The sequence below is a fragment of the Pieris brassicae genome, chromosome 1, assembly GCF_905147105.1.
Source record: "Pieris brassicae chromosome 1, ilPieBrab1.1, whole genome shotgun sequence".
In the NCBI taxonomy this organism is placed as follows: domain Eukaryota; kingdom Metazoa; phylum Arthropoda; class Insecta; order Lepidoptera; family Pieridae; genus Pieris; species Pieris brassicae.
In genome coordinates, this window is record NC_059665.1 from 12,482,654 (window position 1) to 12,504,975 (window position 22,322).

The window sequence follows — 22,322 nt, forward strand, 5'->3', positions numbered from 1 at the left end:
ATATGCTACAGAAATAAGCTCTCGATTACTATTGATAATTTTGTCACTAAGATATCAGTCCCTGTGGCGCAGAGGATAGCGCGTTGGACTTCTAATCCAAAGGTCGTGGGTTCGATCCCCACCAGGGATGCAATTTACATTTTGTATGTTAAATTTATTATTTGAATTCCAAAAACATTGTAATAATTTACTTTTAACAAAACCTTGTCAAACTTTTTATAATAAAAATAATTATTTAGTTATACCACATATTACACAAAAGTTGCTGGGCAGCTTTGATGATGATGATTGAATTTGTCTCCGCCCCAAAAAACTATAAATATTCAAACACTTATTACGTAATTATTAAAACAATAATTATGTAAATAGTTTAGAAGAATGGCTAAATACATAGAAAATACTTTAGCTAAACCATTACATTCTTTGCCTATTGGCGGTAAGAGATATGCGGAGTCAGCTTGTAAAGTATAATAATTTAAATAATATAATGTTTTGCTCCTTCTGCAATAACCATTTGCTTTTGATGCTTAATCGGAATTTGACTATTAAATTTCTCCCGTATTTATCTTTTCAGACATTACAAGCTTTGTCTTAATACAGAAGTTTTATGTTTCTTTTCCATGAAATTGTAATCCACTGTCTAAGGAAATAAGTGACTGTTAGGCCAACTATTGCTTAATATTTGTTCTTTACCTACTTCAAAAAGTCGAAGGAGGAGGTTATCAAATCGACAAATTTATTTTTTAATTTCTAGACTAATTAAAACTTATTGAAAACTGTAAAATAAAAAATAAAAGTGTAAGTCATCAATCAGTAGAAGTCAAAAGTCACCATTGAGAGTTGACAATTAACAAATTCACATTATTTATTATCTTAGAATTTAGATATTAGGTACATAATCTGAGTCTCAGATATACGATTGTTTACTTTTCCAACTATCTTGATAAAATTATACATATTTACTAAATAACAATGAGACGACGAGCTGGTGTCGGTGCTATCCAGAAGCAACAGTTAGAACGAGAAAAGTATAGAGAAAAGGGTTCAGAAATTCAAGAAAATCAGTTCTTACAAATGCAAAAGCAACTCGAGGTTTTCAGGGAAAATCTTGAAGAATTTGCATCAAAGCACACAAATGAAATTAAGAAAAATGCACAATTCAGAAGGCAGTTTCAAGAAATGTGTGCTGCAATTGGTGTGGATCCACTTGCTTCAGGAAAAGGCTTTTGGTCTGTGCTAGGTTTGTCCCATCCCATTTCTCATGTTATTAAATTCCCAATCTTTTGTTATCACTATTACACAATTCAATTTTTTTTACCAATATTTATATTCATGTGTTTAAAAATACTTTAAAGTGTAATCCACTGATGTAATCTCATATTTTTAGGTATCGGTGATTTCTACTATGAGCTAGGAGTTCAAATAGTTGAGGTGTGCTTAGCTACAAACTACAAAAACGGTGGGCTTATAACTCTAGAAGAATTAAGGACAAGATTAATAGCTGCACGGGGAAAAGCTAAAAAACATCAAGATATAACAAATGAAGATTTGTTAGCTGCAGTGAAAAAACTCAAGATATTTGGAAATGGGTACATATTCCTAAAAATTATTAATGAAAATATGCATTGTTTGATTAAGGATGAGGTTAAAATCTAATAAAGAATCTGCATAATGGTAATGATAAATATTTCAGATTTACTGTGGTTTCCATAGGGAAAGGAAAATGGTTAGTGCAATCTATTCCTGGAGAACTGAATCTAGACCAGACTTTAGTTCTACAAAAGGCAAGCTCCTTAGGAACTGCCTGGATATCTATAAGCATGTTAGCTGGAGATTTAGGGTAAGTATGTGTTGTAAATTACCTATATATTTTGGCTAAAGGGAAATGCAATATAATATATATATAAGATTTAATAATTTTAGTATTTTGTCAAAGCCAAAGATATTTAAATTTTTTTTAGGTGGAATGAAACCAGAGCAGAAAATGCTCTCAATCACATGGTTAAGGAAGGTCTAGCTTGGGTGGACAACCAGGACCCTAAAGAGACTCTATTTTGGTTCCCTAGTATGTTTTCTGACTGTGTTGAGGCTGCCGCAGCATCCTAAATATAATGGTAAAACTGTGATTATAATAAAATTTAAATAAACATTTAGTAATTAAATGTAGGAAATTGTATTTACTATTAAATTTGGAATAGATGATTTTATAGTGACACTTAAAAATTAAATACTTTATATTGTTGTTTTACCATTATTTATTCATTAAAATTTAAGTAAAATAATGTACTCACACTGGCAAATCATGTTTTATCTATCTAATATAAACTTAGAGGAAGTTGAAAGATGACAAATCCATTTTAAACTCATGTAGTATTTATACTTCAGAAAGGGGATTAAATCTACAAAATAAAATTTAGTTTATTTAATTGTACAAATGTAAATATGTTAAGATAATGTGCTGTATGTGTCTATTTATTGCTCACAAATATTAAACTGAAAATAAAAAACTTGAATTATATCTGGTTAAATTTTATTATTGCACTTTAGTATTATAATATAGTGTTTTATTTGTACAGATTAATATATACTTTACAATTATAGCTTGCCTTTACTCAAGTACCCTACTACAAAGAAATTTTTTATAAAAATTCTTCCAGTGGTTTATTGTACTGGATGAGTTATTATATGTATAAAGCCTGACTTTGTTGACTTTTTAGTTATTTAACTTTTACACAGTGTTATCTAATTCTGTTGGTCTTTCCCAGCAGAAAAGCTTATAGATAAGACTTAGGTACTAACATTTTGCACAATGATCAAATTTTAGTTTAACTGTTAATACTATCAGTTGAACTGCTATGAGGTAGATTTAGCTGTATCCTTAATTCTTTGTTCTCCTTGTACAATGCTTCAAGTTTCTTCTTCAATTTCTCAGTCATATCTAAATATGATTCCTTCCATCTATAATTCAGGATATGTATTTTATGTTAACATCCATGGTTTGTGGTTCGGAAATCCTCTTAGATCGACAAAATAGTAATTGTTCAAGGTTGGCAAGGATAGAAAGTAAAGTTTGATTATTTCTTCTTGGTAGTTGGGGTATTTTTAGCTTTATAACTTTTTTTTGCTTATGTAATAATGATTGAATTAATAGACTTAATAGGTAAGAAATAATGGATAGATATGAAAAAAAATACGTTTTTAAATAATGTTAAAATGTTAGAATAGCTTATAGAGCAATTTAGCATAATGATGGTAAAAAGAAGCTTTGGAAAACAATGGATTTTTTAGAGAGTGACTCTATTCCTATTTATGACATCTCTTATTCTTAGGTACTTACTTCTTGTTAAGTTCCATTTGATTTTCTAAATGTTTATTTAATTCCAATAGTTCTTCTTCTTTAGTTGATACTATTCTGTCAAAATATTTTTTATTAACTGCCTGCCCTACATTATTAATCAATATTAAACTACAATATTAAAAAGTTTTACTTTTGGCTTAGCTGTGTCCTTGATGACATCATATTTTGAAGATTATTTATCATTCCGTGTGTCTCGTTTAGGGATTTTTGGAGATGCTCTACTTGAATCCTGAAATGTTTATATAGTATACTAGTTGACCCGGCAAACGTCGTTGTGCCATATATATTATTCATAGGAAACATTTTTTTAGTGCAATAAAAATAACTATGTACTACAATAAAAAATAGGGGTTGGTTGTATATACTTTTTTATGTTGTATACTAAAAAAAATAAAACCAAAAAAATTTCATAAAAATACAATTTGGGATGGAGACCCCTTATCACTTAGGGGTTTGAAATATAGATATAGCTTCTCAGACTTCCTGAATATGCATAAAAAAATTCATAAGAATCGGTCGAGCAGTTTCGGAGGAGTATGGGAACGAAATTTGTGACACGAGAATTTTTTTTATATTTAGAGATATTAAAAAAAGTGTCTATTTTTGTCTGTATTGTAATAAAAATTGATAGTCATTTGTTTTATGATAATTCTTATTATTCATGCTGTATAAATTTCCTCATCCTTATGTCTGTCTCTTTTAGTCACTGTGTCAACACAATTGATAGAGATGACAGAGTGCTGTCAAATGAATTAAATTTTAATGAATAAAGGACTAAATCAGCATAACGTTTTTTAGTTTGGATATACGTCTTTTAACAACAGACCTAGTGGTTTTTAAATTCTAAATTGTTATGCAACGCCGGACTTCTTCGTGGACACTAGTATAGCCACAACGAAAAAAAAAGTTTTCTTGATTATATGTAGGTATAGAGCTGTTCTCTTGCGGTCTTCCGGTTGTATCATCCTTGTTAAATATGCTACAAAAAATTAAACCGAGAAAGAAGTACCTAATACCTAAGCATTTAAAAGTAATAATAAAATAACAAACCCTTCATTTTTATTATATATGTAAACACAAATTAATCTTACTTTAATTCCTCACACTGAGTTTTCAATAACTTCTCTTCCCAGTCCCTCCGTTTCTGTTCTCTTGCAAATGTATCCTGAATTCTTTGTATATCCAAAGCTAACGTTTGCTTTTCGCATACAAGTTGCATATTACGGCGCTCTGAACATAACTAAAGAAATATAAATTTAGAAATGTGACTATCGGATTTATATGTTTTAGAACAGAACGTTCAGTTCTCATGTTCGCTGACTAATAAGCGCGTACCTACTTGAGTGAAAACAAAAAGTATTAGTTTATTATACTTTTGCGTCCTCGAAATAGTCTCCCATAACTGAGCTCTTAATACATGAGTCACGATAATATTGTATTTTATACCTCCATGAAAGACAATATTATCGTTAGAAAGAAAACATATTATTTCATATGTCAGAGCAATTTTGGAATACTAATTTCGACACTATAAAAAATTATAACATTTAACTGGTAAAGCAGTGTTGGCCTAGTGGCTTCAGCGTACGACTCTTATCCCTAAAGTCCTAGGTTCGAACTCCAGCTGTGCACCAATGGATTTTCTTTCTATATGCACATTTAACATTTGCTCGAACGGTAAGGGAAAACGTCGTGAGGAAACCGGTTTACCTTAGGCCCAAAAAGTCGACGGCGTGCGTCAGCCACAGAAGGCTGATCACCTACTTGCCTATTAGATTAACAAATGATCATGAAACAGATACAGAAATGAAAGAGAAAAAAACAGAGGCCCAGATCTAAAAAGGTTGTAGCGCCATTGATTTATGTATTTTTATTTTTTAACTGGTAAAGTATATTTTATTTTAAATATGCGTCTGAAGGAACGATGGTTACTAAATCACTTCTTGTTATAGTTAATTAAACTTACCAATTCCTGAAACATGGTTTCAAGTTTTTGTTCAGCGACCGCCAGCTTCGGATCTACGAATTTGGAATTCGCACTTTGTTGCTTTATGATGTTCTCATTACTCGTTTGTAGAATTTTTATTTCCCTAAAATTGTATCTGAACTATTACTCAAATTATGGCTATACAATTATCAATGATTCGGTGGAAATAAAACAATTTTGCGAATATTTTGAATAGAACTTAAATAAAATAAATACATTTTGGCTTTTTCTCTCGGCCTTCACCCTCTGTCTTCTTTGCCGATCAGTAGGGATGTCAACCGATACAAATTTAATCACGTGGAATAAGTGATACCTGTATCTTATATTCCATAATAAACATCATTTATTTTATTTAATAAGTAATTTTTACATATATCACATACATCAAATCCACGAAGGCGTTATCATTATTAAATTTAAGATACTGTACCGTAAAGCTTTGTTTAATAGAAGTCCCTTCTCGACGAGCTCCGAGTCCAAATTCCTGACGTGTTCAAGCATATCGGTTACTTTCTCATTGTACTTTTCCTTCATCTCATCAAGTTCTGATTTGAAACTCTCTTCTGTTTCACGCTTTACAGACGCTAGGGCGAGTTTTAATTTTGACAATTCCTCTGAAATATTTTGGTTTTGAAATTCAAAAGCTATATACGACGATTTATTTTATAACGTACAACTCCTCCTCCTATAGGAGGACGGAGAAAGTAATTAAAAAATCTAAAACATTAATGGAACTGAAACTTCGAGGTACGGCAAGAATGTTTTTTGTATACTATAATTTGTTATTAGAAAAAATAAAAACTTGTCGAAACATCTTTTTACTACTAAATAATAAATTATAGTGACTATTAATCACTTCCGCATTTACTCTGTTATCTGTATTTTTTTCTATAAGTAAACATCATATCACAAAAATCGAACCCAAAATAGTAATATCGCTATAAAATATGAATACTTTAACACTTACGTGTCATTTCATATATGCTTTTCAATGCTTCATTTTTCTGAACAGTTACAAGGTCAAACAACTGAAGTGCTTCTGCCACCTATAATATATTGAATCTATAGTTGTAACAGATATTACAGATCTTTTTCTTCGATTAATCAGTAAGGGTTCCATGTACATAAAACTTTTACTATATTCGAGATTATTTATTTAGTTTGAATCAGAATCTATCGGAATACTTACCTTTGCTTTCGCTTCTGCTTCCTTCTTCACTCTATCAATAGCATCTCTTTGACACATCGCTAGTTGATTCTTTATATTTTCATTAGTTTTCTTCTCTGCCATTAAATTGATTTTATATTCTTCTAAGGCTTTTTTTGTTTCTTCTGCTTTAATCTCAAAATCTTTACATTTCTCTTTAAAACCTTGAAGTTCCTTTTCTTTATGTTTTATTTCCGATTCATAGTTATTGCACTCTGCAGATATTTTCTTGTAATTTGATTCTAATTCAACGTAATCGGATAAAGCACTTTCTAATTTTAATTCTAATTCCCGATTTTCATCTTTGAAGTTCTGAAATAATTTAATTTGAGCAAAAAGTATTCTTCGATTTACTGAACCACTTTAGATGATTCTATAGAAATACCTTATTCTTATACAACATTAATTAGGTATTAGGTTTTCAGACAATTATGGCAAATATTGGATTTTGTAAACAATGTATTGGTATATTTTGTTTACGCAAGAATATTTTTCTTGAACAGTGAACTAGGTTTGAATCTCGATCAATTGGGAGGGATATATTTTAACAACGTGAAATAAAAAAGTAAGATGATGAATATACACTTTACCAGTTTCCCAACTCTGTTGTCGTAGTGTTGGTAAGTCTTTAGTTCAGTATCCAACGCTTCTATTGTCTTTTGAGATGTCTGCCAAAGGACGTACAGAGAATCTCTTTCCTAAAAGTGTCAAAATCGTAAGATTTATTATGTATTATTTCTTATAATACCAGTTCTATGAAAACATTGAAATCATTTGGAGGACACAGGCGGCGTTTTCGGTTTCAAGTGATCTTTTTCAGACAACCATAGACTTGCTTAAAAAGGTTTAACGTCTACGATATATACGTTTTTGTAGTTACAAATGTATAATATCCGACCGATTGTATACTAGCAAAACTACACCCGTAGGTTTATAAGTTGATTCACAGTGCATATAAGCATAACTACGATGTCGTTAGTTTGCTCCATACCTTACTCAGTTAGAAATATAGATAATGCAGTAGCGAGGAGGAGTATTGAGTATTGAGAGTATTGAGGAGATATTCACCAAGTTCAAATCTCAACTGAAGACAATCTCTATTGATCTAGTTTTAACTTTTTACCTTTGTAAGTGAAGCAACTTGTCTGCTCAAATCTTCTAACTCTTGGCTTTGTTTGTTATCGTGGCTGTCTTGGAAAAACTGTAACTTCTCCTTCATCAGTGTGCCAACCTGCTGCGATAGTTTCTGATTGTCAGCTATCAATGTTCTGATCTCTTGTTCTACGGCAGCTTGGTTTTGCTGAAACCAGACTACATAAATTATATCTTAGAAATACACATAATTTTCTTAGTTGATTTTGTACCTGAACTTTACCTAACATACAACTTTACATGATTTTCGTTACTTAGCGCATGTGTTTGATAGTTTTTATTATATATTTAAACTTGGTTTTCGTTTCATTAAATTTAACTTGATTGTAGTATTACTCCCATTATTTCATATAAGTATCAATGTTTTTAAAATCTAAACCTCAACGCGCAAGGTTTACCACATGTATGCATTTGAAAAAACGAGGCTTAAAGAAAATTATTCTTTAAACTCACCCTATAGAATTCCAGCTCAGATTGTAAGTTTTCGATGGAAACACTCTCCATATTAATCTAATTCTCATAATTGAGAATTCATTCTCATAATTGAGAATTCATTCTCATAGTTACATATATAACAAAAATTAATATAAAATATCGTGAAAATAGGTTATCGTTTACATTTCGCGGGTATGTTTGTCATGCGTTGCTAAGCAACCGAGACAACGTGGTTCTGTAATTAGATGGAGGGCACACTAAATAAAAATCATTTTTGAAACAACACTTTTTAGTTTTATCCCTTAACAAGTTGTTAGAGAAACTGTTTTGGTATCTAATAAATGATATATATATATATGCACGTTTTCGTTTCTGCTAAAATAAAGAAATTTATTTTAGAATTTGCACATTTATTATGGCAACTTTTAAGTTTTGTTGTCAAAGTCAGCTGTTAAATGTTTTGCTACAACTTCTAAAAAATCTGGACGCCGAAATTAAAGTCGTAATTATGTAAACAAGTGTTTAATAATGACTATCAATACTTTCGGTAATTTTATTTTGTCTAAATCGAATTAATATGTCGACAAGGTAATTGTGGTAACATAATTAATATCATTATTTATATCTACATAACTGTGCTTCATTTACGCCTAATTTAATTTACGTAGTAAGAACGCTTCAATGTTTTAAGATTATACTTTGATATCGAAGAGCATCAGTGGCCATTAGTTTATGATGATAAATATAATGTATCGTTTTGCGGATTTGAAAGATTCCATATATTCGACGCAAAGAAATGGCGTAACATAGTTCAGGTAAAATTCCCATTAATGTCAGATTTAGTGAATCGGTATATGGCACGGATTTAAAAATACGTTGATTGTTGTAGTTTTTGAAAGAGGCCAAATTTATAAGTGCCGACTGTCTTGTGAAACCAAAAGAAGCCAAGGAAAATGATTTAATAGTGGTTCATACAAAGAAATATTTGAAATCTTTAAAGGTAAATTTGGTAAAATAAAAGAAATACTTCCAAATTATTGGAATACTTATATACAAATATTTATTTAAATTTTCAGTGGAGTGCCAAAGTTGCAATGATAGCCGAAGTACCTATAGTTGCTTGTGTACCAAATATACTGGTGCAACATGCTTATTTGAAGCCTATGAGGTAAGTTTTGGAACATTAAAGATATTTTTTATCTAAGTTAAAGTTATTGTAAAGTATGTTTGGGCTACAATTATTTGTTAAGTCACCAAGTTATATTTAATTATGCTCTGGGACCATGTGTATTTGTAACATATAAGTATTATAAAGGAAAAAGTAAAAATTACTTTAAAATTAAAGTATTGAACTATGAAATCTATGTCAGATAAAATAGGTTTCTTTGCTTTTTAGGTTACAAACAGGTGGGTCTGTTTTAGCTGGTAAACTTGCACTGGAGCGTGGGTGGGCAATAAACATTGGTGGTGGTTTCCATCACTGCAGTGGTGATAAGGGTGGAGGTTTTTGCCCGTATGCAGATATCACTCTACTAATAAAGTATCTTGTAATGTATAGAAGTGTACAGAATGCAATGATTGTGGATTTGGATGCTCATCAGGTGTGTTAAAATAAGCTTCAGTTCAATATGTGTGTGTATTTTAATCTTTTTTCTTATGTTGAAAAGGTCCTGAATTGGTTTTACATAATTATAATAATTATCTATAAAGAAAAAAATTATATCCATTTTTGAATTGGTTTGCCAAATGTGTTATCGTCACAGTTTAGGCACATATATTATATTTTGTGTCAGATCTCTTTGGGCTCTGAATTAACGCTTTATTGATTGAACCAATACTGGTTGTTGTTTGTTGATAGATCTCAGTATGTTAGATTTTTTTTACAGTTACTAAGCAAATTATTCAACAGTATCATTATTTTTTGTTGATCCCTATGATTTTTTTTTAAATAGTAGAGGAAGTAGCTGCTCTGATATTTTTGGGACCTTTATAAGTAGTTCACAACACTTATTGTGTATGTGTGTGAACCACTGGCACAAGTGTAATGTGACATATTTTTAAAAATTTCAGGGTAATGGTTATCAACGCGACTTTCTGGGTGTCCCAGAAGTTTACATAATGGATATGTACAATCGACATATTTATCCCAAAGATGAGGAAGCAAAGCGAGCGATTCGGAGGAAAATAGAGCTTGGAAACAATGTCGAAGATCTTGAGTATATGCTTAAGCTAAGAAAGTGTGTATCTTTGTTTTAATGTCATCTGTCATAAATTAATTTATTGCTGTTTTTCCAGAAATCTAAATCGATGTCTTCGGGACTTTTGAATATAATAGTGTTGGCCTACACGCTACAATTAGTTTTATCAAGCCATTTCAATTACTTAAAATAAGTAATCCTGTGTTATTCCATTTAATATTCTAATTCAATCATGACTTTACCACTGACCGCGGCGACTCTAAATAATCTATTCAGTTTTATTCAAACATTCTAATAATACAATTGTTTCAGGAACTTAAAAGCAGCATTAAACGAATTTAAACCAGATATATTGGTTTACAATGCGGGGACGGACATACTCGATTCAGACCCACTCGGTCACATGAGAATCAGTGATATTGTAAGTATAATTTTAGGCTGACAACGCACTCGTTAGACGTCTGTGTCAGGTGAGCCTCCTGCCAGTAATCGCCCTGTTCTATAAAAAATATATTTATTGTAACTGTTGCATAAAATTCTTTAAATATGTGATTATTGAGATTGTAAACACTATCACCGGAATAAAATGTGTCTAAAAGTTAACTTATAATTAAATTAAATAAACTTTCTTGAGGCGCTTACTGAGGGTCTAACAAGATAAAAGGGCAACCGAAAAGGCCTATAAGCTACAACGCACTTTCGAGCTTCCGAGTAGTAAAGTTGGTGTAAAAATTGTATTTATGACTTGCTAATTACAGTTATTAGTTACATGAGTAGTGTTTACTAGCTATGCTTCCGTCGTAATGTATATAATAATAGATTAAAAAACTTTCATTAATAGAGCGCTACATTACCGCGTTAACTAAACCAAACAAAATTCTTCAACCAACCAAACGATCGTGACAAGGTCTGTCATATGTAATTCTTAAATAGCGTTTTAAAAACCATAAACTTTCTAGGGCATAATCAAAAGGGACGAATTCGTCTTTGAAATATGCAAGTCGCATCACATTCCAGTCGTGATGCTGACGAGCGGAGGGTACCTTAGACGGACAGCGCGGATCATGGCGGACTCCATAATTAATCTGAAGGCTAAGGGCCTTATTGGTAATGAACCTGTATCCAAGAGTAGTGGCGATTAAGAAGAGATCGTTAGTAGAAAAGAGATATAGACTAGATCTATATGGAAACTAAATTAGTGTTTGATTAAAGTCTTATTCAAAGGTTTTAGTAGAACAGTGTAATAAGGCTGTTTTTTAATTATGGAAATTAATCTTTCGAAAATTAAAATATTAAAGTAGGTATGGTTATTAAGATTATTTTTTGGTATTCTGTGAGCACAAACCTTCATTAAATACATACTTTAATTTGCCATGGGCCTAATTATAATAAACTTAAAATATATTCTAATATTTATACTTGCTTATCAATAACATATTATTATTACTTCATAAAGTAAGATCGTAGGATATATTTCAAAAGTATAAAACATTTATTAATCTTGAAATTAGTACAAATCATGATTGAATAGAAAAAAAGAAATAGATTTTTGATAATAAATTTGAAGATAATTTCAATGTAAAAAAGTAAAAAAAACGCGAGCAGTGTTGAGCGATTATTTGTTTTTAACAAATATTGCTATATGAAACGTTAAGTTTATAACAAAAAAATCTTTTCAATGTGTTATTTTTCTACTTCAATGATTATATTTTTAGATTTATGAAGCCAAAATAATTTGCAAAGTTTTGTTGGAAAAGCTATTTTGATTTTGTAAATTATGCATATATTAATTTTATATTATTAATTATTAGCTTTAGGTAGTATTTTGAATGTGATATAAATGATCTCAGTGTGCCAAACTAAAGCAAATTTAATTTGCAATATACATTTCACTAAATTAAAATGTTCTTAATAAATATTTTTCTTCTATAACCCTTGTTTTATTTATTACCAGGTGAGATTAAATAAATTCATCCAACGACATTAAACAATTTAATAATATTTTTTTTAAATAATTTTATGGCCTGGTAACGAGACCTTTTTAATAATAAACAAAACATTGCATGTTACATCTCGTAGACAGCTGTTACAGTAAATAAAAAATGGCTTTACGCATTCACAACAATTTTGTAGGGCCACACTAAGAGTAAGAAAATAATTCTACTACAATGTTGCCAAATTTATCTCGTAGTAGTGTTAAACTGGGAGTAGTATTCGTCAGTCGGAGTGTTGTTGTAGACCACTTCTTTAAAGTATTTCTCTTTCTCTTTTTGCTGAAGAGCCATCAATTGATTTTCCTCCATAAGCTGGCGAGCGATCTCCCTAAAAAATATTTTTTTTACATTTATTTATTTAATTATTAGTAATCTTACAGCTAACATACATATTATAAAACAAAACACTTGACAATACAAAAAGCCAAAACAGATTACATATATATTGTTTATATATAACAGAAAACCAGTACCTTAATGGACAAAAATATATTAAAATGGTCAATCTGTTTTTTTACATAAATATAATTAGTATTGTTTCACGATATAATTATGGCAATTAAAACAACATTTAAAAAAAATCAGTTGGTATAAAGACCCTACAAAAATACAACGATACAAACTTGAAGCGCAGTTATTATTCGAGAAAAGCACGGATGGCGATTGGCTGATCCATTAGTAAGTTTATAATGATTAAACTGTTAAAGACAAACAATTGGGACTCTGCTATGTATACCTTCTCTTTCGTTGGTCAACGATGTCCTGACTGGCCACCTGTCGTTGTATAGATTTTGCGAGCGCCTGCCATTCTGCTTCCATCTTTTCTTCCCCTTCGCGTTTTGCCTTAAATTAAGTGAGACAATGAATAAAATGGTAATTTTATGATTGTGATGTGTATTGAAAAATAACTACACACAATTTTCTAAACACAACTTTCACAAAATTACAAAAAAAGAGTTATTAACTTAATCATAATCTCACGCCATTAACATTACTATCATTAAATGATAAGGATATGTGTGACAATTGACAAAATGACTACGGCCTATAAAAAATATGTTGTGTGTAGGCCATAACATCATAAAGAAAATATGTTGTGTATTGTGTATAATAATTTATAGACCTTTGCGGCAGCCATTTGTTCCTTTTGCGCAGCATAAAATTTCTTCAACTCTTCCTGATTCATCCCCTTGTACATAAAGCCGATGGCCCTAATAAGGAACAGTAATTACTATACGAATAATTCAATAATTCCTTTTATTAGTAACTCGGCAATGTAGTCCGTCAGGGAGGGTTATAGAGGTGGTATCTAGTGGTAGGAGAGTTAAACATCTAATTATTAAAGTTAAAGCCAGTCTTATAACACAGTATTAAAATTGATTTAGTTCATAATAAGTGGTTTAGCGCCTGAAGTATGATGTTGAATATCAAATTTTAATGAAAGCGTAAAATTAACGAAATAATCTCCATTTAAATAGTATAGTACAATGTCATAAAATGACAGTTATAAGTTAGTTATGTAACCTCTAAGTGCCGGTTACTAGTATTTAGAACGACATTCGTAATTCGCAAAGTACTTAATACGAATACAACCTGTTCTTTCCGAGGGCACTCTTGGCGACGTCAGGGTTTTCAGTGAGCATATCCGATGTTAGGTTGTTGTACATCTCAGCCGTGTTGTCGGCTTCCTCTTGCTCTTTCATTATTTGCTCTAGCTGTTTCTTTTCAGCTGCCTGATGAGTTTAAAAAACGCGGTCACCAATACATACTACAAACATACACAACATGGGTTACGCACACAACTGATTTGTTCGTAATAGATATTTTTATTTTATAAAATTTTGTTGGGGGCAATGCATAATTTTTTGATACGGCCGACGGCCATTTTATTACACTTTTGGATTGGCTTTGATTAATATATAACGCACTTAAAATTGTTTGATATTTGCCAAATTTAATATATTCATTAGTAAATAATATCCCGTTAGTTTTTACGTGTATCTATTTGTGGTTGTAAATAAATTTGTCATGTTATCAGTGTAACCTTTTTCATTATAATTTCATTTCTTGTTTTCCTTATTTCTATGTATTATATTCAGTTGTCCCCTACAAAAAAGGGAATGTACCTTTTTTAAGTTGAGTCAAGTCGAGGCGAGGTATGTACTCCACCCTTTGACTTGAACTTATTTATTCTTCAATATTGTGTATTTGCGGCCACTGAAACCTTTTTTGTGGCACAGGTTTTATGCCAGTTTCGCGATAAAACCATGTAAATTTTGACGTGCCAACTTCTACGCCGGCTGCACGCACGAAAAAGCATGACTCATTGTCCCGTTATGTTCATTGTATGCTTGCGCCGCATGTATCTCTCTTCCATTCGATTGGCCTATGCGTCCGAGGATTCATTCCTTTGTATCCATACCAAATAGTGATAATTCAATTTTATTTATAAATCTATGCAATAATTTCATCAACGTTTTGTTTTGACGTTTTCACGTTAAATTATCGTCCGTAAATGGTTGATTTTACACACAAGCATTTTTTATTATTCCAATCGTAAATATATTTTAATGTACAAAATAGGAATTATATTTATTTAATATGATATTGTTTGTTAGGTAATATTTTACCATTAGGTTTCTTTTATAACTAATAAAACTACTGCCTAGTGTCCAATTTTATGAGAACCCAAAGGTTTTTTATTGTAATTTTGTTACAAAGTTAATGTTAATTTAGCAATATTTGCGTAGTCAAGGCGCTTTTCTGAAACTGTTTTATATTGTGTACTCACCAATGCTTCGTTGTACCGTAGGTTGGCCTGTCCCAGCCGATATCGACACTCCCTCTCCAGTTTATCTAATTCACTTGCGCGCGCGTCTCTTGCTTTAATCGCCATCTGGGGAAAAATCATGTTTCGTTAATAATTTTATTAATGTATGAACGCTTATCGTACAGAAAGAATAAGTGAAGTTTTTACCATATAGGCAGCTTCAGCGGCTTTCCTCTCCTCCTGAGCTGCCTTTCTTTCTTGCACCTGCTGTTCAAGCCACGCATTTTTTTGTTCTGCCATTATTTTTTTTCTCTCTTCATACTCCAAATCTTCACCTTCAAATCTGGAATCCAACAAAATCGAATAATTAATATAGAATCGAAATATAAATGTTTGATTTATTTCTAGAGGTAATTCCCAAGGTGGGTATCAAACTAGTGGTCACAACAGACGTTGTCCTGTACACACGTCTTAAATACACAAAAATAAAAGCCCGGAAACGCATTTGCGAGCCCTCTGAGAGTGTCCATGGGCAGCGGTATTGCTTAATATCAGGTTCCTGCCCGTTTGCCCCCTGTTCTATAAAAACAATCGTCTAATTGTAAATTTAAAACAATCTCCAATCCACTTGAGCACATAAAATCAGTCCGATTTAAAAGGAGTTAGATTACTAACACTCGCGGAAAAGATTAATATATACAAAGATTTGTGACATAGGAAACAGAAGTCCGGTAACCAATAATATTACTATTTTAATGTAAAATTGTTGTAGTCTATATACGTTTTCTTTTCATTGACACGGTCGCTTATTTAATTACGTAGATATTAAATTATTATTTCAATCTGATTTGGAGAAATGATTTGCTAATGTTTATTTATGTTTTTGGTTCAGTTAATAGATTAGACAATAAAAGTTTCAATTTAGGGGCATTGCCTGCATGAACACCTGTTTATGGACGGCCATTGGCACTTTGTTCTGAGTAACGAACGTGCTTATTTTCTCCTATCTAAAAAAATAACCTACTTTTGAGCACTAGACATCCCCACTGGTTCCCCATCAGACGCTCTTGGTGGCAGCTGAACTTTCAAGACATCAGGGTTGTTGAGATCGTACTCTCTGCGATCTTCCAGTCGTTGGTAATTCTTTCGGAACTCGTCTATTTCTATGTTAATCCGGCGTCGCTCCTAGGCATAAAATAAAATATTTAGCTTAGTTAAAGTCCTGGAAAGGTAAGTCTCATGAGGACCTTCTAATGATAGTGTCGATTTGTAAACACAATTATCCACTTGCCTTTATAGTGAGTATTAAGAGAAACTAAGTAATGTTCGTTATAACTAATTTCACAACAAAACAAAACACTATTTCTAAAAAAAAATCACTTTAAAATGCCATATGGCGTCTATTCAATACCTCTTGTTCTCTTGCTTCGAGTACCACCGCCAAATTGCTGTCCTTTATCATTTGTTTAGCAAAGGCGAGATTATTCTTCTCTTGTTCATCTCTCTCGACTCTTTTCTCAGCCACTTGCCGCTCCAAAAACGGTAGGTCGATCTGGAATTTAATGTTTTTGTAACTTTGGTGGTTGTATTGATCTTGTATATATATATATATATATATATAGCATATTAAAATGGATTGTTTTAGTGTGTACGTAGTTGGTCCCAAAGTTCTGTCACTAGCACATTATTTATAAATTTTATTTTGTTTAGAAATTAAAAATTGAAAAAAAAATTGCTTTCTATTTTTGAATGTTTTAAAACAAAAATCAATCATTTTCCGTAATTTTTCACGATGGAGTGGACATTGAAAGAAAACCGAATAGCTGTTATTGCGTTACACCGCTGTGGGCACTCGTCCAGTACCATTTTCAAGTTTGGTAGGTCCTAGAGAGGAAGGTGATAAACCCCATAAAAATTTGGAGAGGACGATGGACGACTGGCCGCGGCGCTTAAGGACCTGCACTAAAAATAAGGGAGGTCATTTCGAATAATTTTATGCTATTTCTTATCCTTAAATAATGTACTATAAATTGATATATCACTTATTAAGAACTGACTAGTACTTTTGTTTATATCATTATTTCCATTTATGGCCGAACTTTGGGACCGATTACGTAGGTTGTGGCAGTGAAAGTTTTGTGTTGATTTTAATCATTCAGGTTGTTCGTAAATCATAATAGATATTTGTATTTTATAAAATTTTGTTGGCGGTGATTATATTAATAATCGGCCGATGGCTACTTTTTTTAATTTACTATTTGATTCGCGTTAGTTTCTTATATAACGCTAGTTTTAACGCACTTGAAACTGCTTGGATATTTTACAATTTTTTTTTATTAATTACGCCCTCAATTATATAATATTCCGTGAGTGCTTGTGCGTGTTGTGAGCTATTTTTTTTAAAGGCAAAATATTCGTTATGTTATCAGTCTAACCTCTTCCATTGTTCTTATATAAATTATTCCCTTATTCTACGACTGACAATTGTGTGCCTATTTTTGTATTTGGCTCAAGGATATTTTGAGGCGATGTATGTATTAGGGTTTTGTATTCATTGTTAAAAATTATGTTTCGACGGTAATAGAAACGTTCTTTGTAATACATGTTTTAATTCGATAAAACACTAACCACGCGAAACGAGACAAATTAAATGGTTGTAGTAATGGAATGGAACAGGTTTGCAAGGTCTTTTATTTTTTATCAATGGAATAGGAAAAAAAAATACTTACACCAATCTTTCGATTTCGAGCATTGAAGATCCTTGATCTTCTTTCCAACTCGCATTGTCTCTTTCTCTCTCTATTTTGGGCTTCTTTCCTGTCTTGTTCGTTAGATATCTGAAGTTTCATCATTTTTAATGCAAATAATAATCAGCTAAAATCACCAAGTCAAAAATATTACTACAAATGATCCAACAACGTATGTTGTCATGGTTACCAGTGGTCGATTAAGAAATCATAGAAGGAAATGATTAACGAGTTCCGTTATATCTTATACCTGCGAAATAACACTTGGTTAGTTGGTTAGCACCTTAATTTTGTAGTTGTAGCCAGTATAAAACTGATTAATGTAGGATTCAGTGATGTCTCTGACTATGCCCCATTGTATATGCGAGCTTGAAACTAAAATGTTTTTGTACATAACGCACGAAAAACAAAAGAGAGGGAACATCGAGTGACAAGAACGACAGTGAAGATAATTTGGTAGAAATTAAAAAACTGGCAACATCGCGATCTATGTGACGATGAGCAATGTGCGTAGTAAGCGGTTAGCGCGCGATACGCCGCTGCCGTTAAGTTGAAGTGTGATCACGGTAGAATACGGACGTTAGTTAGACAAGACGTATTTTTCATAACCTTGAATTGACGTAGACGTAATACGCGCGTGTTTGATTTCTAAAAGTGTTTTTTAAGTGTTATTTTGTTTATTTTTAAATTAAAATTTTAAACTTGGTATTGTGTAATGTGACGGTCTGAGGTGACGGCATGACCAGTGTATTGAAAAAATCTAGAGGTACCAAAGGTAAATCGGAATCAATGCAAGAGGATTTGCCATCAAGATGGAGTGTCTCACAAGGGCACAGAGCCGAAGATGCAGCAAAACTGGTCAAATATATCGATGACAACGTTATTGGCAAAGGGGACTCTTTTTGTGGGCCGTTCGGACGCAGAAAAGGTAGGTTCTTCGTTAACTCGACTTTTGTATAAATTATCATTATTCTTATAAATAATCCAAGATGTTATAAAATTTGTTATTAAATAAAAAAGCTATTGTTGTAATCGTTTCCGCATAACAGCTGGTGTTTGATACTGATAAATATTCCGAGGCTGAAACACTCATTGTTTACGTGTTCGGAATCAAATGTTTTTCACATGTATTTTACTATTAACACGATAAAACTATGCCATGCACGATAAACTATCTATCCAGCCATATATTTCCATTGTTACCAACTGGGGACAACAAAGAATTACTACGTTTTTTAAATAACAATTTATAAATTAATTGATCTATATACATACTTTGGTATAATATAGTATGTATGTATTTATGTCTAATTACATATAATAACAAAATGAAGCAAGTGTTAAAAAACACTATCTGAAATTAATGTAATTTACAATTCAATAGTAAACATAAAATAGATTGGACGATATATTTACGTAAAAGTCCTAACAAATAATTAGGTAATTTCTCACCTATGTCATACGAAAAAGCGTAATTTTACAGATTTTAAAGACCCTAATTCTAAAAGTAAGTCCGCCATTACGCTTAACTTACAGTAAATTTTAAAAATAGAATTCAATTTACATTATCATTATCAAAAATACGTCCTCGTGTAAAGAGTGAGTTGACGTGGTTTAATAGCGCGTTGTCATTCGAATGATTTGGCGATCAATTAATTACACATGCGACACGGGCATATAATATTATTGTTTATCGTCTCATTATTCTTATTAAGGTTAGCAAGTATTAGTTGATAGGTGAGGCTAAATAAATATTTTAGCTTGGTGGAGGACTACTACCACTTGAATGTATCTTTTTAATTAGTAATTTTTAATTTTTAATATCCTATATTTTCTGAGCTAGATTTCTCAAACAATGTACAGTCTTTGTACACACGAGCTTATAACGGTTTGTGGCTTTTCTCTGGAACACTTGTTTGTTTATTGGTTAATGCTAGAAAGAATTTAAAAAATATATAAATGATTTGAAAGTGTATATGGAAGGGGCATAAGGATTCTTTGAGGAAAATATTTTGAGATGACAGTGCGAAAAATCATTATAAATATAGTGTTGTAACAATTACAATAATATAGCTTTTATGTGGTGTTTTCTTAAAGATACAAAATGGCCAATGTATTCTTATGTCGTTATCAGAGTGTGTCGCAAATAAGTTTCTTGCATTCCTCCATATTAAATGTCATGGTAATGTTTTTACACATGAATATAATCAGCGTAATGCTATAGATATGTTTAAGTATATAAACAGTGGAGTAATACCTTCTAAAACATGTACCAGTTAATATATAGTTTCTATAATACCGTATTTTTGTTTGTTTGAATACATTTGCGATTAGACACTTGTTGCGATATATTTAATATTCAACTAAATATAAAGAAATTATTATCTAGGTTTTCTTTCGTAAGTTTGAATAACCTTTTTCTTGTATTATTTGATTTGATTAATCCAGGAGTTACTTAAGATTTCAGTGGAGGTTTGCGTCAAGGAATTGACACGACTTATCTCCATAACCGTCGTAATGGCATCTATCATAGAAATGACCATTTTATTTAGATCTGTATTGTAGGTTATTTGAAGGATTTGTTGCTATTATTGTTGAGTGCTTATACACTATAAGTACAGTGGGGTTATATCATCTAAAAATATAGATACTTATTTATATACTTATTGATATGAAGATATCATAAAGTTGTGTCTTGGATGTCATAGACCATCACTGCTTGTTATATTAGGAACATTCTTACGATTAGAATCTTCACTTATGTATATAACACAACTCAAGAATTTGCAGTTAAACAAAAACATAACATCCTAATCACCACACATTTCTGAGAAATGATCAAATTAATAAAAATGTTTTATATTTCATAATAAAAATTAGTCTTCAGAATACCACATATTTCTTCGTGTATACTGAAGTCAGTTATGTCTTAATGTCTGTTAACATTGCACACTGATTATATTATTTAGTAGTAATAATAACTTACCATAATTCTATGAACATTATATTCTAACATGTCGAAGTAATAAGAACACGAGACTCTTATTCTTGCTCCACATACAAATCAACGTAAGATTAGTTTTCTTAATATTAACAACTTGTAACTGTAAATAATGTACTGTAATATAAACTTTCCATATATGATTTCAAAAGCATTGTAAGCAAAAACGCTTACAAAAAATGCTTCAGGTTATTCAACTTGACATTCGAGCCTTTCCATCATAAAAAAGTTGGGAGTAAGGCATTCACTCCATCGAAAAAACAGGTTCGACTTCCCTTGACGGGGAAAAGACGCGTGATTATAATTATGCATCGTTTTTATTTCTGAAACTCTCATAAAAAAATAAATCATTGGCGCTTTACGCTTTACTACCTTTTTAAGGTCACATATTTCTGTATTTGTTTCCTGATCATTTGTCAATCTAATAGGCAAATTAGTGATCAGCCTCGTGTGCCTGACACAGGCCCGTCGACTTTTGGCGTCTAAAGGCAAGCCGGTTTCCTCACGATATTTTTCTTCACCGTTCGAGCGAATGTTAAATGCGCCCATAGAAGGAAATCCATTGGTTCACAGCCGGAGATCGAACCTATAACCTCAGGGATGAGTCGCACGCTGAAGCCATTAGGTCAACACTGCTCTGCCAAGCATTGTATGCCTAGAAAATCGCTAAAAAACAGCATAACAGATAAACAGAAATTTTTAGTATTATTTTTTGAGTAATTCATATCCTGGTTTGAGTGCATTTTTTTTCGTTCGAGGGTTAACAGTGTGGATACAGAGTGGTACATAAACTGTATATATTTGATTTGAAGACAATGAATTATCCTGTTTTAGTCAATGCGACACTCAGGTAATACTCAAACATCAACATCAAACCAAAGACTAGTAAGAAATAATATCTATATTTATTTGTGTTAACACTCCCTTTTATTTTATTTTTAATTTCTTGTCGCTTTCGTAACAAAATTAGTGTAGTGTGCAGAACGATACTTACTGATATAACATACGTCAGTTAGTAAAATGTATTCAGTTTGGAACTTGAGTAAGATCAGCATAGTTTTGATACACACGAGATATAATTTAGTACATGTATCAAAATGTTACAAGTACAAATTATAATAATACCTTTATGACAACGTTAATATTTATAAATACATTAGAATATATATATTTATAAAATAAAAAGAAATTGCAGCATTCTATAACTTTCTTTTATTTTGATAAAAAAAGGGAATAAATATATGTAATAGAATAGATAATATTAAATTAATAAAATACGCAATATCGCTAATATGAACTCAATCTGCGAACATAAAAAAATGTTGACAGTGTCGGAGACAGTAGTTACTTTTTTGTTAACGGGGATCTGCAACAGACTGGTTCTCAGGCCCTTGGTTACGCAAACAACCTTGGCCTTCGTTGGCGCACATATCCCACAGGTACAAAGAAACCGAGTTCTTGGGTTGCTCTGGG

The 22,322-nt window shown here is 31.6% G+C and overlaps 5 protein-coding genes and 1 non-coding gene across 6 annotated transcripts in view; 4 read left to right on the forward strand and 2 right to left on the reverse strand.

The window, feature by feature from the left end:
* The first annotated feature begins 57 nt into the window (after positions 1-57).
* On the forward strand, positions 58-130 carry Trnar-ucu. The gene has a single exon. It is a non-coding gene; the product is annotated as a tRNA-Arg (tRNA).
* Positions 131-881: 751 nt separating this feature from the next.
* LOC123713954 (vacuolar-sorting protein SNF8) lies at positions 882-2,512 on the forward strand. Its single transcript, XM_045667865.1, has 4 exons — positions 882-1,240; positions 1,388-1,589; positions 1,694-1,840; positions 1,962-2,512. Exons 1-4 carry the CDS (start codon positions 973-975, stop codon positions 2,104-2,106), a joined length of 762 nt encoding a protein of 253 aa, XP_045523821.1. The 5' UTR covers positions 882-972; the 3' UTR covers positions 2,107-2,512.
* Positions 2,513-2,524: 12 nt separating this feature from the next.
* On the reverse strand, positions 2,525-8,230 carry LOC123713944 (CAP-Gly domain-containing linker protein 1-like). Its single transcript, XM_045667852.1, has 11 exons — positions 8,158-8,230; positions 7,676-7,852; positions 7,143-7,250; positions 6,535-6,864; positions 6,313-6,391; positions 5,776-5,959; positions 5,325-5,448; positions 4,450-4,598; positions 3,489-3,587; positions 3,338-3,412; positions 2,525-2,958 (listed from the first exon to the last, which is right to left on the reverse strand). Exons 1-11 carry the CDS (start codon positions 8,206-8,208, stop codon positions 2,826-2,828), a joined length of 1,509 nt encoding a protein of 502 aa, XP_045523808.1. The 5' UTR covers positions 8,209-8,230; the 3' UTR covers positions 2,525-2,825.
* A 337-nt stretch (positions 8,231-8,567) lies between these two features.
* LOC123714576 (histone deacetylase 11) lies at positions 8,568-11,975 on the forward strand. The gene is made up of 8 exons (XM_045668897.1): positions 8,568-8,727; positions 8,831-8,954; positions 9,029-9,139; positions 9,216-9,307; positions 9,536-9,740; positions 10,210-10,376; positions 10,650-10,758; positions 11,297-11,975. Exons 1-8 carry the CDS (start codon positions 8,717-8,719, stop codon positions 11,477-11,479), a joined length of 1,002 nt encoding a protein of 333 aa, XP_045524853.1. The 5' UTR covers positions 8,568-8,716; the 3' UTR covers positions 11,480-11,975.
* Positions 11,976-12,316: 341 nt separating this feature from the next.
* Positions 12,317-18,153, reverse strand: LOC123709808 (RIB43A-like with coiled-coils protein 2). The gene is made up of 9 exons (XM_045661372.1): positions 17,831-18,153; positions 16,513-16,653; positions 16,126-16,286; positions 15,309-15,444; positions 15,123-15,227; positions 13,925-14,064; positions 13,455-13,542; positions 13,068-13,174; positions 12,317-12,659 (listed from the first exon to the last, which is right to left on the reverse strand). Exons 1-9 carry the CDS (start codon positions 17,951-17,953, stop codon positions 12,518-12,520), a joined length of 1,143 nt encoding a protein of 380 aa, XP_045517328.1. The 5' UTR covers positions 17,954-18,153; the 3' UTR covers positions 12,317-12,517.
* Positions 18,154-18,384: 231 nt separating this feature from the next.
* The window catches only part of LOC123715548, a 70,195-nt gene continuing 66,257 nt past the window's right edge, over positions 18,385-22,322 (forward strand). Inside the window, exon 1 of the mRNA XM_045670685.1 lies at positions 18,385-18,776. Within this exon, the coding sequence (XP_045526641.1) occupies positions 18,587-18,776 (190 nt within the window). The 5' untranslated portion in view covers positions 18,385-18,586. The remainder of the gene's footprint in view (positions 18,777-22,322) is intronic.